This window comes from Ranitomeya imitator, chromosome 1 (assembly GCF_032444005.1).
Source record: "Ranitomeya imitator isolate aRanImi1 chromosome 1, aRanImi1.pri, whole genome shotgun sequence".
NCBI lineage: Eukaryota > Metazoa > Chordata > Amphibia > Anura > Dendrobatidae > Ranitomeya > Ranitomeya imitator.
This window is the reverse complement of record NC_091282.1, coordinates 35,356,537-35,377,064: the sequence shown is the minus strand read 5'-3', so window position 1 is coordinate 35,377,064 and position 20,528 is coordinate 35,356,537. Positions and strand designations below refer to the sequence as shown.

General features: G+C 45.0%; 1 protein-coding gene across 2 annotated transcripts in view; it reads left to right on the top strand.

Annotated features, from left to right (window-relative positions):
- RAI14 (retinoic acid induced 14) overlaps window positions 1-20,528 on the top strand; it is a 102,097-nt gene that overhangs the window by 79,721 nt on the left and 1,848 nt on the right. The window contains exons 9-17 of one of the 2 annotated variants that reach the window (XM_069745973.1): window positions 3,005-3,183; window positions 3,565-3,593; window positions 5,414-5,500; window positions 7,313-7,399; window positions 7,815-7,869; window positions 12,881-12,996; window positions 15,444-16,952; window positions 17,577-17,726; window positions 18,618-18,683. In XM_069745973.1, coding sequence (XP_069602074.1) covers window positions 3,005-3,183; window positions 3,565-3,593; window positions 5,414-5,500; window positions 7,313-7,399; window positions 7,815-7,869; window positions 12,881-12,996; window positions 15,444-16,952; window positions 17,577-17,726; window positions 18,618-18,683 — 2,278 coding nt within the window. The remainder of the gene's footprint in view (window positions 1-3,004; window positions 3,184-3,564; window positions 3,594-5,413; window positions 5,501-7,312; window positions 7,400-7,814; window positions 7,870-12,880; window positions 12,997-15,443; window positions 16,953-17,576; window positions 17,727-18,617; window positions 18,684-20,528) is intronic. The other variant, XM_069745974.1, reaches the window with a different exon arrangement.

Below are 20,528 nucleotides of genomic sequence, written 5' to 3'. Positions count from 1 at the left end.
TCAGTGCCCAAATTGGCCAATTCCTGAGGGCCCACCAGCCATGACAAGGCGATCTTTTTTTTTTTTTTTTTTTTTGTAGGGAACAGACGTATCCCTTCTGTGCCAAAAACTACAAATATAGAGGAGAGGTAGGATCCACAGCCCTAGACCGATGAGAGGAGCCCGGCCAAACATGAAGGCCGTCACCACCTCCAATAGTACACCAGCCTTCTCATGGCTGCTGGGCGCTCCCAAAGTGGCCATGTTGTGCATTAAAGGGAACCTGACAGCAGGTTTTACTACCTGCAACTGATCTAATCCGTGTCGCTATTATGAAGACTAATTTTTCACCTCTTTTTTATTTATTTTTTTTTTTTTCCCCATTTCCCTGAAATCGCTTTGTCAAATTTAAATGAGCCAAAAAGTGCAGGGGGCAAGACCCATCATCCAGGTCTCCCGCTGTCCCCCAGTCATTGACAGACTGGACGCTATTGTCTTAGTAACCTGCCTCCCCGCCCGGAGATCTTGTGCGAGTGTGGTCATTCATTGGTGCAGCACTTCTAGAAATCCATCATTCAGCTCTTCTAACGTCATCAGGACTTAAATTACAATATATCTGTTTGTCTATTATCTGTCTATTATCTGTCTATTATCTGTCTATTATCTGTCTATTATCTGTCTATTATCTATGTACACTGTGTGCAGAATTATTCGGCAAGTTGTATTTTGATCACATGATACTTTTTATACATGTTTTCCTACTCCAAGCTGTTCAGGCTTGAGAGCCAACTACCAATTCAGTAAATCAGGTGATGTGCATCTCTGTGATGAGGAGGGGTGTTGTCTAATGACATCAGAACCCTATACAAGGTGTGCTTAATTATTAGGCAACTTCCTTTCCTTTGGCAAAATGGGTCAGAAGAGAGGTTTGATTGGCTCTGAAAAGTCCAACATTGTGAGATGTCTTGCAGAGGGATGCAGCAGTCTTGAAATTGCCAAACTTTTGAAGCGTGATCACCGAACAATCAAGCGTTTCATGGCAAATAGCCAACAGGGTCGCAAGAAGCGTGTTGGGCAAAAAGGTGCAAAATAACTGCCCCTGAATTGGGGAAAATCAAGCGTGAAGCTGCCAAGATGCCATTTGCCACCAGTTTTGCCATATTGCAGAGCTGCAACGTTACTGGAGTAACAAAAAGCACAAGGTGTGCGATACTCAGGGACATGGACAAGGTAAGGAAGGCTGAAAAACGACCACCTCTGAACAAGAAACATAAGATAAAACGTCAAGACTGGGCCAAGAAATATCTGAAGACTGACTTTTCAAAGGTTTTATGGACTGATGAAATGAGTGTGACTCTTGATGGGCCAGAGGTTGGATCAGTAAAGGGCAGAGAGCTCCACTCCGACTCAGACGCCAGCGAGGTGGGGGACTGGTATGGGCTGGTATCATCAAAGATGAACTTGTGGGACCTTTCCGGGTTGAGGATGGAGTGAAGCTCAACTCCCAGACCTTCTGCCAGTTTCTGGAAGACAACTTCTTCAAGCACTGGTGCAGGAAGAATTCGGTATTGTTCAAGAAAAACCTGATTTTCATGCAGGACAATGCTCCATCACATGCCTCCAACTACTCCACAGCGTGGCCGGCCAGTAAATGTCTCAAAGAAGAAAAAATAATGGCATGGCCCCTTGTTCACCTGATCTGAATCCCATGGAGAACCTGTGGACCCTCATAAAATGTGAGATCTACAGGGAGGGAGAACAGTCCACCTCTCGGAGCAGTGTCTGGAGGCTGTGGTGGCCGCTGCACGCAATGTTCATCGTAAACAGGTCAAGCAACTGACAGAATCTATGGATGGAGGCTGCTGAGTGTCATCATAAAGAAAGGTGCTATATTGGTCACTAATTTTTTGGGGTTTGGTTCTTGCATGTCAGAAATGTTTATTTCTAAATTTTGTGCAGTGATATTGGTTTACCTGGTGAAAATAAACAAGTGAGATGAGAATATATTTGGTTTTTATTAAGTTGCTTAATAATTCTGCACAGTAATAGTTACCTGCACAAACAGATATCCTCCTAAGATAGCCATATCTAAAAAAAAAAAAAACACTCCAACTTCCAAAAATATTCAGCTTTGATATTTGTGAGTTTTTTGGGTTGATTGAGAACATAGTTGTTGATCAATAATAAAAAATAAAACTCTAAAATACAACTTGCCTAATAATTCTGCACACAGTGTATTATCTATCTTTATCTATTATCTATCCTCTATTATCTGTTACCTGTCTATTATCTATTACTATCTATCATTTTGCAGTCATCCCTCTATAGAATGCCTGTGTGTATTTCCGCTCCCCGGCAGCCATTGCTGATAAGGTCTAGATAGTCACCCAGTCGGTGTTTCCGCATGTTCTCGCGTCGGAGCAATGCCAGGTTTGGGGTATGTTGAGAGGCCTGCGCTTTGCTTTTTAGATGGATGACTGAACAGATGACGGACTACATTCTCCTAAGTCTTGATAGATGTTGAAATGCCAATTTTTTTTTTTTCATTTTTGTAACCTCGAGTGAAGAGTGAGCTGCAAAGGATGAGAACCTGATCCTGGTGAAATGTCAAGAATTCTAAATAGAACATGAAAGGGAGGAAAGGAACAAGGAATAGAACACAGCCAGGGATAAGTGACCGTGTGACAAATGTCTATATCTAGCAGACAGATGTCTATCACCACCTCACGGGAAAGGGTTCTCCAACACTGCATTCGTCCAGCTTTTGGGAGCAAGCGTTCTGTCATCCTGCAGCACCCCCGCAGGTCATATTAAGCATTACACATTGAAACCAGTGGGCTGTCTGTGTTATTGTATTAGTATGTTGGGTCCTCCACTGGCCGAACACATGAGATACCTATTGGTTCGCGTGGCCTTTACACATTCATGTCGAGAGTTGTGGTTTTGCCACAGATGGCGTGCCGGAGGTCTCTGATCCTTGGTGAAGGACTGTACGAGTCTAACTCCTCTATCTTGCTTCTCTCAGGACTCCGCTGATGTTGGCGTGTGAGGCCAGCCACTTCAACATGGTAGACGCCTTGGTGCAGCATGGAGCCAGTCTTACGGTGACAGACGCCCTGGGCCACGATGCTCTCCATTACGCCAGATTATCAGGAAACCCACACATCCTCAGCCTTCTTCTGTCAAAGACAAGCCAAGAGCATGGTATGTCCTAAATAATAAGCAGAAAGAAAAATATGGCTGCTTTCTTCTCACCTGTCGACAGGTTTTGAGTAGTATTGCTGCTCAACCCCATTCTTCTACATTGGAGATCCGAGCTGCAATACCAATACAACCCCAAGGGTGGCGCTGTAACAGCCATGTTTTTCCAATCCTCCTAAAAATTATCTTCAGTGTTATGTGGGACAACCAATATGGCTGCCATTGCTACACCAACTGTTAACCAGCTTCTCTATATCCCTGATAGTCAAGTCTGTCTATGGTTGTTGCTGCCATTTGAGTCCGGAGCGGTCGCAGTAGGAGAAGCTGCAATGACGGCCACATAGGCCGGACAGATTCTTATGTCTTCTGTCTTTTCTCTTACAGGAATGAAAAGTCCGACCAAGCCATTACAGGTACCGGCATTGCATCCTCTGCCCTTTATGTCCTTACTCTTTGTCTCCCCTTATTAGAAAATATAGGCAGATTTAACACCTTGTATACAGAAAATGGGAGCGCAGAGCTACCATATGGCTAATCCAAATGTATGGAGACTTAATGGGATTTTCCTTTTAAGACTAGGGACTGAGCTCAGCCGTTGTCGGTTGTAGATGGAGCTGCGCAGTCGTTGGCAGTTCCAGCGATTTGTGGTGACACACTGTCTGCTAGATTAGGACAGGTAACCATACTTTGTGTACCTCCAACTAAAAATTACAATTTCATATTGTTCCCTGAATTCACATGTGTAGGAAGTTTTCTGAAGTTTTACACCCTGTGTGCCTGCATTAGTAAGTGCAGGTGGAAGGTCCTAGCGGGGCACTACATTACGGGGCACTACAAGTCTGGAGAAGTAAGTGGAGTGCAGGCATTGATTTGGATTCCAAGCTATGATAGTAAAAAAACAGATAGGTGACCCGAGCAACAAGAGCCAAAATTACTGTCATCGAAAATGAAGGCGATACCCAACCAGGATCGGGGCTTCTTGCTTAAACATGTTGTCCAAACTTAGATAGTTGTAACCTATTCTGATAACATTCCTTTGGTGCTTTGTTGGGGTACGAAGACACCATGGGTAATGTGCTCGCACTAAGAATGCATCTTAGAAAAAATGTCGGCTCCTCCCCAACAGGCTACCCCTGGCCTGGCCTGCCGACACCTAGCTATTTAATTCGGCACTACACCTCTCCCCTCCCTGAGAGGTTCTTACAAAATCTGACGTGGTCAGAACTGATGAGCGCTACCTGTCACTCACAGCTCTGATCAGACGATCGGATTCCTTGTTGGTCATCCCGGTATACTTTTGCCGAGGTCTTGACCACCGGGACCGCTTCTATGGCTAGTATTGCTCTTTCTTTTCGATCTGCCCATGCAGAAGATTGGGTTAAGCTATGGCGTCACTTGCCTGTCCCCTGTTGTCTGTTATCTCCGGCATTCTCCGTGAATGGAGTGGCGGTCATGCGCATGCGCGGTCATAACCTACTCCAAACAGGGAACTTCAAAGCCCCCGTTTTGCAGAACGTGGAGACCCTCAGCGATTAGGAAGTGATCACCCATCCTGTTGATAGGTTGGGATCTCTCCTTTCAGATATCCGTTCATTACATACACAGGATTATACATTTCGGTGCAGTTCCATGATTAGCATAGTACTGATTTTTGCAAGATTGTCCTGCAGATTGGTCCGCAATGTGGAAGGGGTTTATGCCAGTTTTTATAATTATGTATTTTTGGACACCTGAGGGCTGGTATTTCTTGGAACTTGTGTTTTGTGATACAGATGTTGTGTGTAGTAGTGTCCCATTAATGTACATGAGTGGTCGTTTCGCCCCAGCCTGAGGTCCTCATGTGCCATTCCGTCTTATCTTTAGTATCTCCATAGATCATCGCAATCTTTAAATTGTAACTTTTAATATTAAAACTTGATTATTCCGTAATCCAAGCTTAATCTGAGCTAAATTTGTGAATAGTTTCTAAAGATGGCATTAGACCTTATTCTTTCCAGCTTGGTTTAGTAGAACTTGTAGATGATGTGCAGCATGTAGAGCTATAGTGCATGTGTGAGGAGTTTCCCGCAGACTCTCCCTCCTATAGGATAGCCGTATTGCACTAGTCCTCGTGATATCCTTTGTCGCTCATTAGTCGGCCCTCTGCATAGTCGTATAACTTTATAGATAAGTCTTGCTCAGTTTCTACTAACCCAACTAACAGCTCCATTTTTCTGGCCTGTAAAACTTCCAGCATGATCAAGTCACTAGATTAAGCTCAGAGAGAAGTGGAACCCCCAAAAAACGCAAAGCTCCGCCTCCTCCTATCAGCCCGCTACAGGTAACCATATATACATATATAAATATATATGTTTCTGCATGTTGTATTATATACGCTTCCAACAAATCCATCTGGGTAAAAGTGTACAAAAAGGTGCATGTATAGAAGGAAAACTCCAAAATGTTCTATGAGAAAGCCCCCTTTAAGGTGCAAAAGGGTCCAACTCTAGGACTGTACCTATATTCAGATCTCCTTTGGGGGGTCAGGGTTGTTTTAGGGGTATTGCATGCTTCTATGTCCCAAGCCATTATTGTAGGGTTAGGGGTATTGCATGCGTCCAGGTCCCAAGCCATTATTGTAGGGTTAGGGGTATTGCATGCGTCCATGTCCCACGCCATTATTGTTAGGGTTTAGTGTCGACATTGAGAAACTTTAGAAGGATATTCTTACAATCAAAATCAGAAATCCCAAGAACGATGCTCTAGATCCCAAGAAAAAGGGATCTCCTCTTCTTACATGGAGTGAAGGTGCGTTTGCTTGAAGTGCTTCCAATTCATTGTCTATGGGACGGATGGATGTAGTGGAACTCTGTACTTCGCTTGTTCCAGCAGTCCCATAGACAATGAATGGAGCATAGGTCAAGCGTGTGCTTCTCCTGCCTATATTAATCCGGAGCCCTGTTAGCAGGGACAATAATGTTTCGAAAACATACAGGATGAATCTGTCAGCATTGTAATCTGACACCAGCATGATGTAGGGTCTGAGACCCCGATTCCAGAGATGTCGCTTACTGAGCTGTCTTTTGCAGTTTCAATAAAAATCAGTGTTTTATCGGTAGAGGATTCTCACTACAGGACTAGGCGCCTTGTGCCTCCTGGTCCAACCACGCCCACACCTCTGATTGGCAGCTTTCTGTGTATAACCCCGCCCACACCACTGATTGGCAGCTTTGTGTTTACTATATATTGACAGCTGCCAATGAGAGGTGTGGGCGTGGTTGGACTAGGAGGCTCAAGGCACCTGGTCCTGTAATGATAATCCTCTGCTGATTAAAACACTGATGATTTTTTTTTTTTTTTTTTGAAACAGCAAAAAAAAAAACATCTGTGTAAGTGAAAAGTTTCCGGAATCAGGGTCTCGGCCCCTACACCATGCTGCTCTCTCATTACTTGGGGAAAACCTGCTTGCAGATTCCCTTTTAAGAATCAGCCCCTTTTAATTCCCTATAAAAGATTTATTGTAAAACTCCAAATGGGGCTCAGCTGCAGTACCAGACACAGCCACAACAGTTTGTACGGCGCTGTGCCTGGTCACATGGCATTTATTGGAAAGCCTTCAATCAGGTCTTTGACGACAGAGCCAGTAATCAAACCCTGACTTAAATATCGAAGTCCTGTAATACGTCCTCCTAAACCCAGTCATAATCGATCTTTTGGGAGGCAGCGATCGTGATCACCCGTGTGACTATGTTGGTGAAGTTACGACTGTCACAGAGGCCGTGACATGAAGTAGGCGGAGATAGAACGTCCTCTAGCCAATCAGATCGTGGGAACAGTTACAGCAGCGGAGGAGGACTGTGCTGATTTTGTGGAAGGTAGTGACCATTGAGAAAGTTAAGGGCAAAACCATATTGGAATGTTGGTCAGTTTGGGCGAATAAAAGGGGCTCCTCATATTTAGGCCGGGACATTTAGACGGGTCATCATCTACCACCTTCTTCTCTCGGGCAGTGACTGAACATTCTGCTTTATATTACGCATTATTGTACAATTGGTTTACTGGAGATTCTGTCATTTTGTAAATTTCCCCTCCCCCACCTCAGAGAATGGACGGTATGTGAGTTTTTACCAAAAACTACTGTCTGTCATTACAGCTAAGTGACTTATCCTCCCCGCTGTCATCGACATCCACCCCGCTCTCCGCCAAAGGAGAGGTCTTCTTCTGTGAGAACAACAGCAAGGTAATGGATATAGTAGGCGCGAAACGTCCCCCATACACATGAGAGAAGTCAGCCAATCCCGCTGATTTAAGTGGCCACGGGGGTCTCCCGACCCTTTCGATCTTCGGGCAGATAAATGATTCTCCGGTCTCCCCATAGAGAACACAGGAATGTGTATGGTGGGGGTCCGGAGAGATGGCGGTCAGCCGACCGGTCGTTATCTAATGTATATGGTCAGCTTTAGATATGGTGGGCTGCTTCAGTAGGAACGCTGCTCCTGCTCTCCTCTCCGAGGACCAGTGCCACCGCCTATGGACCTGCCGCACTTTCGCTAATCTTTGGGATTACACTAAGTCAATGTTATTATACAGAGAAAATGGCTGTAGAAATGTTTAGCTGCGGGTTACTCATGTTTTATTGTCTCGTGTTTTCTCAGGACGAGAATTCGCCCTACAGGCGAGAGTACAGGGAGCGGCTGAGTGACAGCACAGGTAAGAAGCACAGGTCTGCTATGTGTCGGCAGCACGTGTGCCGGAGGATTATATAGAAGGACGTGATCAAGGAGTCACCATGTAGTCACAGGATTAGTCATTGCGATACTTTACAACCCAGCGCTAGAACCACAGTATCTAGGGGCTTCCGGAATTTATCAGGAGATCCAGAAACTTTTCTTCATGTTATCACCCCTTCTCCAATTACATATTGTTCTCTCTACCCACCCCCCACCCCCCCCCGCATAGCCCCTAATAAATGTACTTTTCTTCTTGTTATCGCCCCTCTCCCTATCATCTTTGATCTGTGTACAGCCATCAGTGGTCTTATCAATTCGCCACAGGAATTCGCTGTCATCTCTTCCTGTTTACAGTCAATGGTGACCCCATGGATTATAAGAACCTTTCTTGATGTTATCACTCCTGATCATTCATATGTACTGCCTTCAATGACCCCGGGGTAGGGACCTGCAACCTTTCTTCATGTTGTCACCCCATTTATTGGCCTCCCACAGTCTTCACTCCTCCTGTTGTTTCATATGATCACAATGGAGAGTACAGTGACTTCTCTTCATATTTACTCTTACCAATCTCAGTCTGTCTGCCATCTATCACTGTACAGTCACCAGAGTCCACTGTGGTGATGGGGGAAATTACAGGAACCTTTCTTCATGTTATCACCCCACTTGTCAGCCTCCCACTGTCTTCACTCACTCTGTACAGTTTCATGTGACCATGTAGTCAGCCTGCCGTCTTTCTCTGTACAGCCACCAGAGACCACTGTGATGATGGGGGAAGATACAGGAACCTTTCTTCATGTTATCACCCTTAGGCTGCCGTCACACTGGCAGTATTTGGTCAATATTTTACATCAGTATTTGTAAGCCAAAACCAGGAGTGGCACAATTAGAGGAAAAGTATAATAGAAACATTTGCACCACTTCTGTATTTATCACCCACTCCAGGTTTTGGCTACAAATACTGATGTAAAATACTGACCAAATACTGATAGTGTGACGGCAGCCTTAGGGTACCGTCACACAGTGGCACTTTGATCGCTAGGACGGTACGATCCGTGACGTTCCAGCGATATTGTTACAATCTCGCTGTGTCTGACACGCTACTGCGATCAGGGACCCCGCTGAGAATCGTACGTCGTAGCAGATCGTCTGAAACTTTCTTTCTTCGCTGGATCTCCCGCTGACATCGCTGAATCTGCGTGTGTGACGCCGATTCAGCGATGTCTTCACTGGTAACCAGGGTAAACATCGGGTTACTAAGCGCAGGGCCGCACTTAGTAACCCGATGTTTACCCTGGTTACCAGCGTAAACGTAAAAAAAACAAACATTACATACTTACCTTCAGCTGTCTGTCCCCGGCGCTCTGCTTCTCTGCACTCCTCCTGCATCCTGTGTCAGCACCGGCCAGCCGGAAAGCACATCGGTGACGTCACCGCTCTGCTTTACGGCTGACCGGCGCTGACAGTGCAGAGGAAAGCACAGCGCCGGAGGACAGACACTGGAATGTAAGTATGTAATGTTTGGGTTTTTTTACGTTTACGCTGGTAACCAGGGTAAACATCGGGTTACTAAGAGCGGCCCTGCGCTTAGTAACCCGATGTTTACCCTGGTTACCAGGGGACTTCCGGATCGTTGGTCGCTGGAGAGCTGTCTGTGTGACAGCTCTCCAGCGACCAAACAGCGACGCTGCAGCGATCGACATCGTTGTCGTATCACTGCAGCGTCGTTTCAGTGTGACGGTACCAATCACAGCTTGTTGCCGGACATCTTCCCTAGTGTTGACAGGGGCACATGTGTGGGGTAACCTTTTCATTATGTAACAGGTGCCTACTATCATAAAATATGTATTAGTTTGTAGTAAAGGTACCGTCACACTAAGCGACGCTGCAGCGATACCGACAACGATGTCGATCGCTGCAGCGTTGCTGTTTGGTCGCTGGAGAGCTGTCACACAGACAGCTCTCCAGCGACCAACGATGCCGGTAACCAGGGTAAACATCGGGTTACTAAGCACAGGGCCGTGCTTAGTAACCCGATGTTTACCCTGGTTACCAGCGTAAAAGTAAAAAAAAAAAAACAAAAAAAAACAAAACAAAACACTACATACTTACCTTCCGCTGTCTGTCCCCCGGCGCTGTGCTTTCCTGCACTGTGTAAGCACAGCGGCCGGAAAGCAGAGTGGTGACGTCACCGCTGTGCTCTGCTTTCCGGCTGGCCGGCGCTCACAGTGCAGAGAAGCACAGCGCCGGGGACAGACAGCGGAAGGTAAGTATGTAGTGGGTTTTTTTTTTTTTACTTTTACGCTGGTAACCAGGGTAAACATCGGGTTACTAAGTGCGGCCCTGCGCTTAGTAACCCGATGTTTACCCTGGTTACCAGTGAAGACATCGCTGGATCGGGGTCACACACGCCGATTCAGCAATGTCTGCAGGGAGATCCAGCGACGAAACAAAGTTCTGGACTTTCTGCTCCGACCAACGATGGCACAGCAGGATCCTGATCGCTGCTGCCTGTCACACTGGACGATATCGCTAGCCAGGACACTGCAACGTCACGGATCGCTAGCGATATCGTTCAGTGTGACGGTACCTTTATAAGTGTTGAAGTCCCTCTCAGAAGTCTTAGCTGGAGAACAAATTTGGCAAACGTTAGGCTTAGCAGACAGTAGAACGCTGCCACGTAGTCGTAGGCACGCAGTAATGGCCATCCTTTGGCTGAATTGTCCTTTTTCCATTATCATTAATGAGAAAGGGGTGCACTTATTTTTCGGACAGGTAGTGAGAGCATAAATAAAGGTGGCTACCCACTGTTGTCATGTCTAGGTTATCCACCATTACCGCTTGGGTAAAGAGACCATTTTATGAACTTTCTAAGAAAAAAAAATGCAATTATTTATTGTGTAGTAACTTGATGATGGTGAATCGGATATGTAGTTGTCACATTGCATGGGGTGAGGAGCGGTGTCCTCGGCCGCCCCCATCCTAGATGCCTCCTGTGATTACTTACAGGCAGCACACAATGATTTCTGTAACTCGAGAACCTGAGTAAACAGATCACAATGTTTTGGCTGTTTACGACCAGAGATCCAACCGGTCCTGTCATGTTCCGTGGAGCGAGATATGTGACTGACGGGTTATGACAGCCCTGCTGCATTTACCGCTACTAGACCGCGATGGATTTACAGGAAGATTGTAAAAAAAAAAAAAAATCTATGAAAATGGATTTATGGAAATGAAGAGTTCTGCAAAGTTCTAATATTCTTAGTTTTCAGTTTTCTTTCGTCACCGACACATCTGCTTGCTGTCTGTGAATGAGAACACTTGTTTCCATTCAGAGGCAATAATCCTGTACAGAGCTACAAGATGCAATGTATCCAGTGCAGACAATGCTCTGTGAGCTAAACACATCAGCAGCAGCTGTACGGATCTCTGCTGGTTTGTTACAATGTATCCAGTTCAGACAATGCTCTGTGAGCTAAATAAATCAGCAGCCGCTGCACAGATCTCTCTGCTGGTTTGTTACATTGTATCCAGACCAGACAATGCTCTGTGAGCTAAACACATCAGCAGCAGCTGTACGGATCTCTGCTGGATTGTTACAATGAATCCAGTACAGACAATGCTCTGTGAGCTAAACACATCAGCAGCAGCTGTACGGATCTCTGCTGGATTGTTACAATGAATCCAGTACAGACAATGCTCTGTGAGCTAAACACATCAGCAGCAGCTGTACGGATCTCTGCTGGATTGTTACAATGAATCCAGTACAGACAATGCTCTGTGAGCTAAACACATCAGCAGCTGTACGGATCTCTGCTGGTTTGTTACAATGTATCCAGACCAGACAATGCTCTGTGAGCTAAGCACATCAGCAGCAGCTGCACAGATCTCTGCTGGATTGTTACAATGTATCAGTCTTTAGTCCGGGATGTTTGGCTCACAGAGCATTGTCTTTACTGGATAAATCAGCAGCTGCATAGATTGTTACAATGCATCAGTCTGAAGCCCTGGATGTTGCGCTCACAGAGCATTGTCCTCATTCACTGACAGCATAATGTGATTGGGCTTCATTTAATGGAAAGCCTGCTTGGTAAACACTGATTTAGATGCTCCTGTCCTTCCCAGAAGAGCTGAATTTAAGAGGGGGGATGGGTGGGGTATTATGTTTTCCCACCAGTTGCTGCGTGCCGATAGCCCATGTCAACCCCATCTTTGCATTCATGTGAAGTCCGGACTGTGGTTGCAAATAGATTTTTTTTTAAATATGAAAACTAAAAGCAAAAAATTTATAAAATAAAGAAGCCTCCTTGGTACCGCAGTTTCTCAAAATATAAAATTACTGAACCCATATGATAAAAGCCGTAAATACAAAATAAAAAAGTCCAGAATTGGAATCTTGAAAATACTGCAATAGTAAAAAATGATGGATTAAAGGGGATAATCCTACCGACAGGTTCCCCTTTAAGCCATTTCTTAGTCAGATCTGCAGCCGGAAAAGCGGAGTGACGACCATTATTGCTGCCAGTCCAAAGTTTTTACCCAACCTTTCCAACTCCTGACTGGCAATCCTGCCCAGTTTATGATGGGTAAACTCCTGTGATCGGTAGTATAGAAGAAGCAAGGCTTGGGTTGTCATCCATCATTTAGTAGCCGGCATCAGAAATTGCTGAAGGAGGGATTTTTGATTGTTGCCTAGGTTACCGTCCACCTCTGCGGTCTATCAAGAGGTGATCGGTTTCCTAGACAAGGAGCACATGTTTGTAAGCTCTTTGCTATAGAGCTTATAAGCGCTGCTCGGGCCGGAGACTCAGCCGTGCCGCTGGTCCAAAGTGTCAGTCTGCAGGAGCGCACTGTCACCTGGCAAGCGAGAGGCCGGTAGGCAGAGGAGCGGTGCGCTCCTGAAGGGTGATCTGTACAATAACCTCTTCAATACGTCGCTTCTTATTCCTGCGCTGGTAATGGTAACCACATCCGTGCTTCTCACTTTCTAGAAGACAGTCTCCTGGATGTGAGCTCCGAGGCCGATCACCAGGATACGCTCTCACAGCTGCAGGCGAAGGTGGTCTCTCTGACACTACTAAACAAGGAGTTACAGGAGCAATTGCAGGTTTGTACACTTGGACATTATCCATAGACATGCTGTACCTGAAACAGCGCCCCCTCTTGGCTGCAGGCTGTGTCTGGTATTGCAGTTATTCCCCATTCACTTCCATATTATACAGTCAGACTCCTAATTCCATAGGTTTGGTAAACCTTCCCCTACATTGACTCCAAATATCTATGTCCACGACTTGCCCATAGAATCACTTATTGTTTCACGTTGTCTTTGTAGAATGATCTTTCAAAAAAAAAAGTCTGTGCGGCATGTAAAGGTAGTCTGCTGTACAGCCCATAAAACTTCTTGTGACGACGTAAATTAATAATTTGGCATGTATACTCGTCAACAGGATCTGGCAACATATTATTTAAAGGGACATCCTGATTGTAGCCTGATCTGTCTTGGAAAATTGGGATCAAACCTTGTTGAATTTTGGCCCATAAAATCTTATTCATAGGCTATGCTGGAAGAGTCCGGTAGCTCTTTATCTCAAATAATTTTTTTAGTTGGATAGACCGCTCTTTCTGTAATGACCATTCGACCGATGACTGATATGTCTTCGTCCATAGTTCAGAGGCCGAGAGCGGTTATATAGAGGTTAACATAGAGCATCTAAATGGACATGGTGTAATACCTCATTTCACCTCTGGGTGTGCTGTAGAAAAATTAAACACTTATCACCAGGTTTATCTATAGATTATAGATAAGACGCAAATGGAGAACACATTGTGCTTATAATTAAAGAGTATCTACTTTTTAATTTCTATTTCCTAAATCAATAGCATGCATGAAAATAATCAGCTTTTCAATACAGCTCATCAGAGAAATCTGCTTCTTTCTCCTCCTCCTGGATTTATCTTTCATTTTCAATTTGTAGCAAAAAATTGTCAAATTTGGGTTAAATTTTCCCCATTTCTGAGATAAGTGACATTGGTTCTTTTAAAATTCTATGGAGAAGGGAGGAGCTAGAAACATTCTGAAATTCTATGGAAGAGGGAGGAGCTAGAGACATTCTGAAATTCTATGGAGGAGGGAGGAGCTAGAAACATTCTGACATTCTATGGAAGAGGGAGGAGCTAGAGACATTCTGAAATTCTATGGAGGAGGGAGGAGCTAGAGACATTCTGAAATTCTATGGAGGAGGGAGGAGCTAGAGGCATTCTGAAATTCTATGGAGGAGGGAGGAGCTAGAGACATTCTGAAATTCTATGGAGGAGGGAGGAGCTAGAGACATTCTGAAATTCTATGGAGGAGCTAGAGACATTCTGAAATTCTATGGAGGAGGGAGGAACTAGAGACATTCTGAAATTCTATGGAGGAGGGAGGAGCTAGAGACATTCTGAAATTCTATGGAGGAGGGAGGCGCTAGAGACATTCTGAAATTCTATGGAGGAGCTAGAGACATTCTGAAGTTCTATGGAAGAGGGAGGAGCTAGAGACATTCTGAAATTCTATGGAGGAGGGAGGAGCTAGAGACATTCTGAAATTCTATGGAGGAGGGAGGAGCTAGAGACATTCTGATATTATATGGAGGAGGGAGGAGCTAGAGACATTCTGAAATTCTATGGAGGGAGGAGCTAGAAACATTCTGAAATTCTATGGAGGAGGGAGGAGCTAGAGACATTCTGATATTCTATGGAGGTGGGAGGAGCTAGAGACATTCTGAAATTCTATGGAGGAGGGAGGAGCTAGAAACATTCTGACATTCTATGGAAGAGGGAGGAGCTGGATGCATTCTGAAATTCTATGGAGGGAGGAGCTAGAGACATTCTGAAATTCTATGGAGGAGGGAGGAGCTAGAGGCATTCTGAAATTCTATGGAGGAGGGAGGAGCTAGAGGCATTCTGAAATTCTATAGAGGAGGGAGGAGCTAGAGGCATTTTGAAATTCTATGGAGGAGGGAGGAGCTAGAGGCATTCTGAAATTCTATGGAGGAGGGAGGAGCTAGAGGCATTCTGAAATTCTATGGAGGAGGGAGGAGCTAGAGGCATTCTGAAATTCTATGGAGGAGGGAGGAGCTAGAGGCATTCTGAAATTCTATGGAGGAGGGAGGAGCTAGAGACATTCCGCTGCAAGTTCTCCTGAAACAGTCCTCCATAGAACTTTATAAGCACCAACTGCCATCTGTAATGGGAAAATCTGTTTTTTCTGGAGACAGATCTTACCTATGAATTGAGAATTTTGAGAATGATCTGTCCGTGAGGAGAAAGAAGCAGAATTCTCTGAAAACTTATAAGGTTTCTTAGTGTCACCTGTGCTATTGATCTATGAGAAAAAAATAAGGCAATGGTTACTTTTTAAAGGACCCTTCTTAAAGGAGTTTTCCACTTTAGACAATCACTATTTTTGCCTGGCTAGAATCCTAATAATTGGGGAATGTTCTTATCTTCATGCACAATGGATACAATATTCTACTGGACCATAATAAATTGTATATTCCAATTAATTCTTTGCAGGAGAAGGCCAATACTGGGACATTAGCAGATATTAGCAGTGACTCCTACCATTCCACACAGACCGACTTAAACCAAACCGTTGCCAAAAATCAAGATGCAAAATCACCAGCCGTTGTGTCAGATAATTCCGATACGTCTTTCGAGTCGCAGATCGAAATAGTCAACAACGAACACAAGCTAAAACTGTTGGAAAAAACCATCGAAGACATGAAAACGAAATTGGAAGATTCTGAAATCAAAAGGAAGAGCTTGGAAGAGCAGATCCGGTTAAGCTTTAGAGAGTCCATCAGCACGGAAACTTCTGAGGTGGCTTCGGATATAGACATTCCGTCTCGAGGATCACCTAGTGATATGAAACAAGATGTTTCCTTCAAGCCAAATCTAAAAAGGATGTCGAAAGAGGAGCACGAAGATGATGGAGTGGTGAGAACCAGTGTGGAAAGTTTATTGGTGTTGGAAGAGTTTGAAGTTTTGAAGAGGGAGTACCAGGAGGTCCTGGCGGAAAGCGAAAGGAAGGAGAACGAGATGAATGATTTGAGGCACCAGATCGATGTTGTTACCCAAAGGATCGTCACCTTGGTGCCCGTAGAAAAGCAGGAAGAGATGGAGAAATCTTACTGTGCCGTCATTGAGCAATTGAACGTGGAGAACGCCAAACTTAGCGTGAAGCAGCAAGAATTACTGGAAGAAATTACGAGTCTGCAGAAGGAATTAGAAAGAAAGACGGAGCCAAAGTCTCCGGTGGAGAACGGTCAAGTGGAGGAGGACATGACCAAAACCGTCGACGACTTGATCAACCAAGTGAATGAGTTGTCTGTGTTATACAAGGAAGCCCAGGTGGAACTTGAGAAGACAAAGCAATCACCGCCTGATGTATCTGAAGATTTCATCCATAAGGAAGAACATGAGAAACTTCTGCAGGAAGTGGAAGAAAGCAAAGCGAAAGTGGAGACTGATTTGGTGGATTTGGCCTCCCAGCATGCCAAAATTTTGGAAGAAGTATGTGAGCTGAAGCAACAGTTGGACAAGGAGAAGGGGAACGCGGCAGTGTCCGATCATGTGGAAGTCATGGAATGTCTTAAACAAATGGTAGAAAAACTGGAAGGTGAGAGAAACGAGCTGAGGGAGCAGATCACTACTCAAGATTCCAGAATCAAGAGTTTACAAGATGAACTTCAGCAAGAAAAGTCGACTGTCCAGGATGGCTTGGTGACAAGACAGCTGCTAGCCGAAAGGCAAGTGTCTCTAGAAGATGACATCAGCGCGTTATCGACACAAGTGAGCGATCTGCTGAAGGAACGAGCAGCATTTACTGTGGAGAACGAGGAGGTTAAGAAGGAACTGTCACAAGTGAAAGAAGAAAAAGACTCTATAGAAGAACAGCTAAAGAACAAGGAACAAACGCTCGGAGAGCTGAGGGCGAAACACAGCAAAGTGCAGGAGGACCTGACCGAGATGAAGAGGTTGTCGGAAAATACCTCAAAAGTGGACGAAGACAAAGACAAGAAGGTTGGTGAACAGGTTTTAGGAATAGGGTTCTCTTTTTTTTTTTTTCTTTTTTTTTTTTTTTTTGACTTTTTTGGTTTCTCGCACGCTTTTCTTCTCTCGCACGCTTTTCTTCTCTCGCACGCTTTTCTTCTCTCGCACGCTTTTCTTCTCTCGCACGCTTTTCTTCTCTCGCACGCTTTTCTTCTCTCGCACGCTTTTCTTCTCTCGCACGCTTTTCTTCTCTCGCACGCTTTTCTTCTCTCGCACGCTTTTCTTCTCTCGCACGCTTTTCTTCTCTCGCACGCTTTTCTTCTCTCGCACGCTTTTCTTCTCTCGCACGCTTTTCTTCTCTCGCACGCTTTTCTTCTCTCGCACGCTTTTCTTCTCTCGCACGCTTTTCTTCTCTCGCACGCTTTTCTTCTCTCGCACGCTTTTCTTCTCTCGCACGCTTTTCTTCTCTCGCACGCTTTTCTTCTCTCGCACGCTTTTCTTCTTGGGTTGTCTTCTGCGGCACCAATGGGTGAATCGCACACATTCCCAGAGGGTTTTCTGGTATTCTGGTGGTCAGTCTGACCCTGCACCATGTATGACTGTCTGTGACGACTCTACAAGGAGTTTTACTAAGATGAATTAATGATCTTCCAGATAATTGAGCTCTCGAAGGAAGTGAGTAAACTCCGAGATGCACTAAACAGCCTTTCCCAGCTGTCGTTCACCACAAGCACTACCAAGCGGCAGAGCCAGCAGCTGGAAACCCAACAGCAGCAGATCAGGCAGCTGCAGAACCAACTGGTGGTAAGTCCTGCGCCTCCCGATCAAAGTCCCTCACATATGTAATGAGGAGCTTCACTGATACCCAACACCTATAGCAAGGACCCAAATCCTCCAGTACTCCATAACTTTTAGTCCGCACCCTACGATGTCTCACACTAGGGCCTCTGTAGATGTCACAGACAGAAGTCCCACCATGTCTCTGCTTCCTTTGCTCACCCAATGGCAAACCATCATGAGTTTGGTAAATATGTGCACAATATGTCCAAAATTATGTGGACCTTGCACTATTACACCAGATTATTTTTTTTGCCTGAACTGCTGTGACGTTCCAAGTGTAGTCGCTGTAGGTGATCGGGTCAGAAATAGCATGATTTGACTTGTGGCAAAGGTTGCGTCCCCTGGCACCACCGTAGTCCCCGAGCTCGAGTGTGACCCATACTCATACTTGTCAACTGCCCAGGAACTTCTGGAAAGCTCCCGGAGAATGAGGAGATATTACGGAGTTTTGGAGATGGCAAATGTTGCCCCAGACTCCTTCTGAAACCCCTCAAAAAGCGGGTTAGAGATGCACATTACTGGAGTGTTCTGGAGAACTGGAGCTGCGCTCCTTTCATTCTTATGGGAGTGTTATGGGAACACCAGCTGAGCCCAGTGCTCGGCTTTCCCCAGCGTCCCCTAGAGAACTAATGCGCACATCTGCTCCATGATCCACCACCGGTCCATGCAGACCAGACTCTTCAGAGCCACAGTCCTCGGCATCTGCACCTCCAATTGTTCCTGACAATTCACCACTTGGGTTCTCGGCCATGCCAGATTAAAGGTAGGATTCACTATAAGGAGATCCCCTGGTTTTACCTAAGAAATGAGGAATCATGTGATGTGAAGGTAAATTTACTTATTTTATATATTTAGGAAACCAAGAAACAGCACCAAGAGATCGTCTCCGTTTACAGGATGCATCTGCTCTACGCTGTGCAGGTAAGAGGCCCAAATCCATCCATGTAATACGGAGAGAAAGAAACTCCACCAGCAGAATAGTGAGTGCAGCTCTGAAGTATAATACAGGATGTAACTCAGGATCAGTAATGAATGTATGTACACAGTGACTGCACCAGCAGAATAGTGAGTGCAGCTCTGGGGTATAATACAGGATGTAACTCAGGATCAGTAATGTAATGTATGTACACAGTGACTGCACCAGCAGAATAGTGAGTGCAGCTCTGGGGTATAATACAGGATGTAACTCCGGATCAGTAATGTAATGTATGTACACAGTGACTGCACCAGCAGAATAGTGAGTGCAGCTCTGGGGTATAATACAGGATGTAACTCCGGATCAGTAATGTATGTACACAGTGACTGCACCAGCAGAATAGTGAGTGCAGCTCTGGAGTATAATACAGGGTGTAACTCAGGATCAGTAATGTATGTACAGTGACTGCACCAGCAGAATAGTGAGTGCAGCTCTGGAGTATAATACAGGATGTAACTCAGGATCAGTAATGTAATGTATGTACACAGTGACTGCACCAGCAGAATAGTGAGTGCAGCTCTGGGATATAATACAGGATGTAACTCAGGATCAGTAATGTAATGTATGTACACAGTGACTGCACCAGCAGAATAGTGAGTGCAGCTCTGGGATATAATACAGGATGTAACTCAGGATCAGTAATGTAATGTATGTACACAGTGACTGCACCAGCAGAATAGTGAGTGCAGCTCTGGAGTATAATACAGGATGTAACTCAGGATCAGTAATGTAATGTGTGTACACAGTGACTGCACCAGCAGAATAGTGAGTGCAGCTCTGGAGTATAATACAGGATGTAACTCAGGATCAGTAATGTATGTAGACAGTGACTGCACCAGCAGAATAGTGAGTGCAGCTCTGAAGTATAACACAGGATGTAACTCAGGATCAGTAATGAATGTATGTACACAGTGACTGCACCAGCAGAATAGTGAGTGCAGCTCTGGGGTATAATACAGGATGTAACTCAGGATCAGTAATGTAATGTATGTACACAGTGACTGCACCAGCAGAATAGTGAGTGCAGCTCTGGGGTATAATACAGGATGTAACTCCGGATCAGTAATGTAATGTATGTACACAGTGACTGCACCAGCAGAATAGTGAGTGCAGCTCTGGGGTATAATACAGGATGTAACTCCGGATCAGTAATGTATGTACACAGTGACTGCACCAGCAGAATAGTGAGTGCAGCTCTGGAGTATAATACAGGGTGTAACTCAGGATCAGTAATGTATGTACAGTGACTGCACCAGCAGAATAGTGAGTGCAGCTCTGGGGTATAATACAGGATGTAACTCAGGATCAGTAATGTAATGTATGTACACAGTGACTGCACCAGCAGAATAGTGAGTGCAGCTCTGGAGTATAATACAGGATGTAACTCGGGATCAGTAATGTATGTACACAGTGACTGCACCAGCAGAATAGTGAGTGCAGCTCTGGAGTATAATACAGGATGTAACTCAGGATCAGTAATGTAATGTATGTACACAGTGACTGCATCAGCAGAATAGTGAGTGCAGCTCTGGGGTATAATACAGGATGTAACTCCGGATCAGTAATGTAATGTATGTACACAGTGACTGCACCAGCAGAATAGTGAGTGCAGCTCTGGAGTAAAATACAGGATATAACTCAGGATCAGTAATGTATGTGCACAGTGACTGCACCAGCAGAATAGTGAGTGCAGCTCTGGAGTATAATACAGGATGTAACTCAGGATCAGTAATGTCATGTATGAAAGGGGAAATGATGGCTCTGCTGCCAGTGTCCATCTCTTGGCTTTG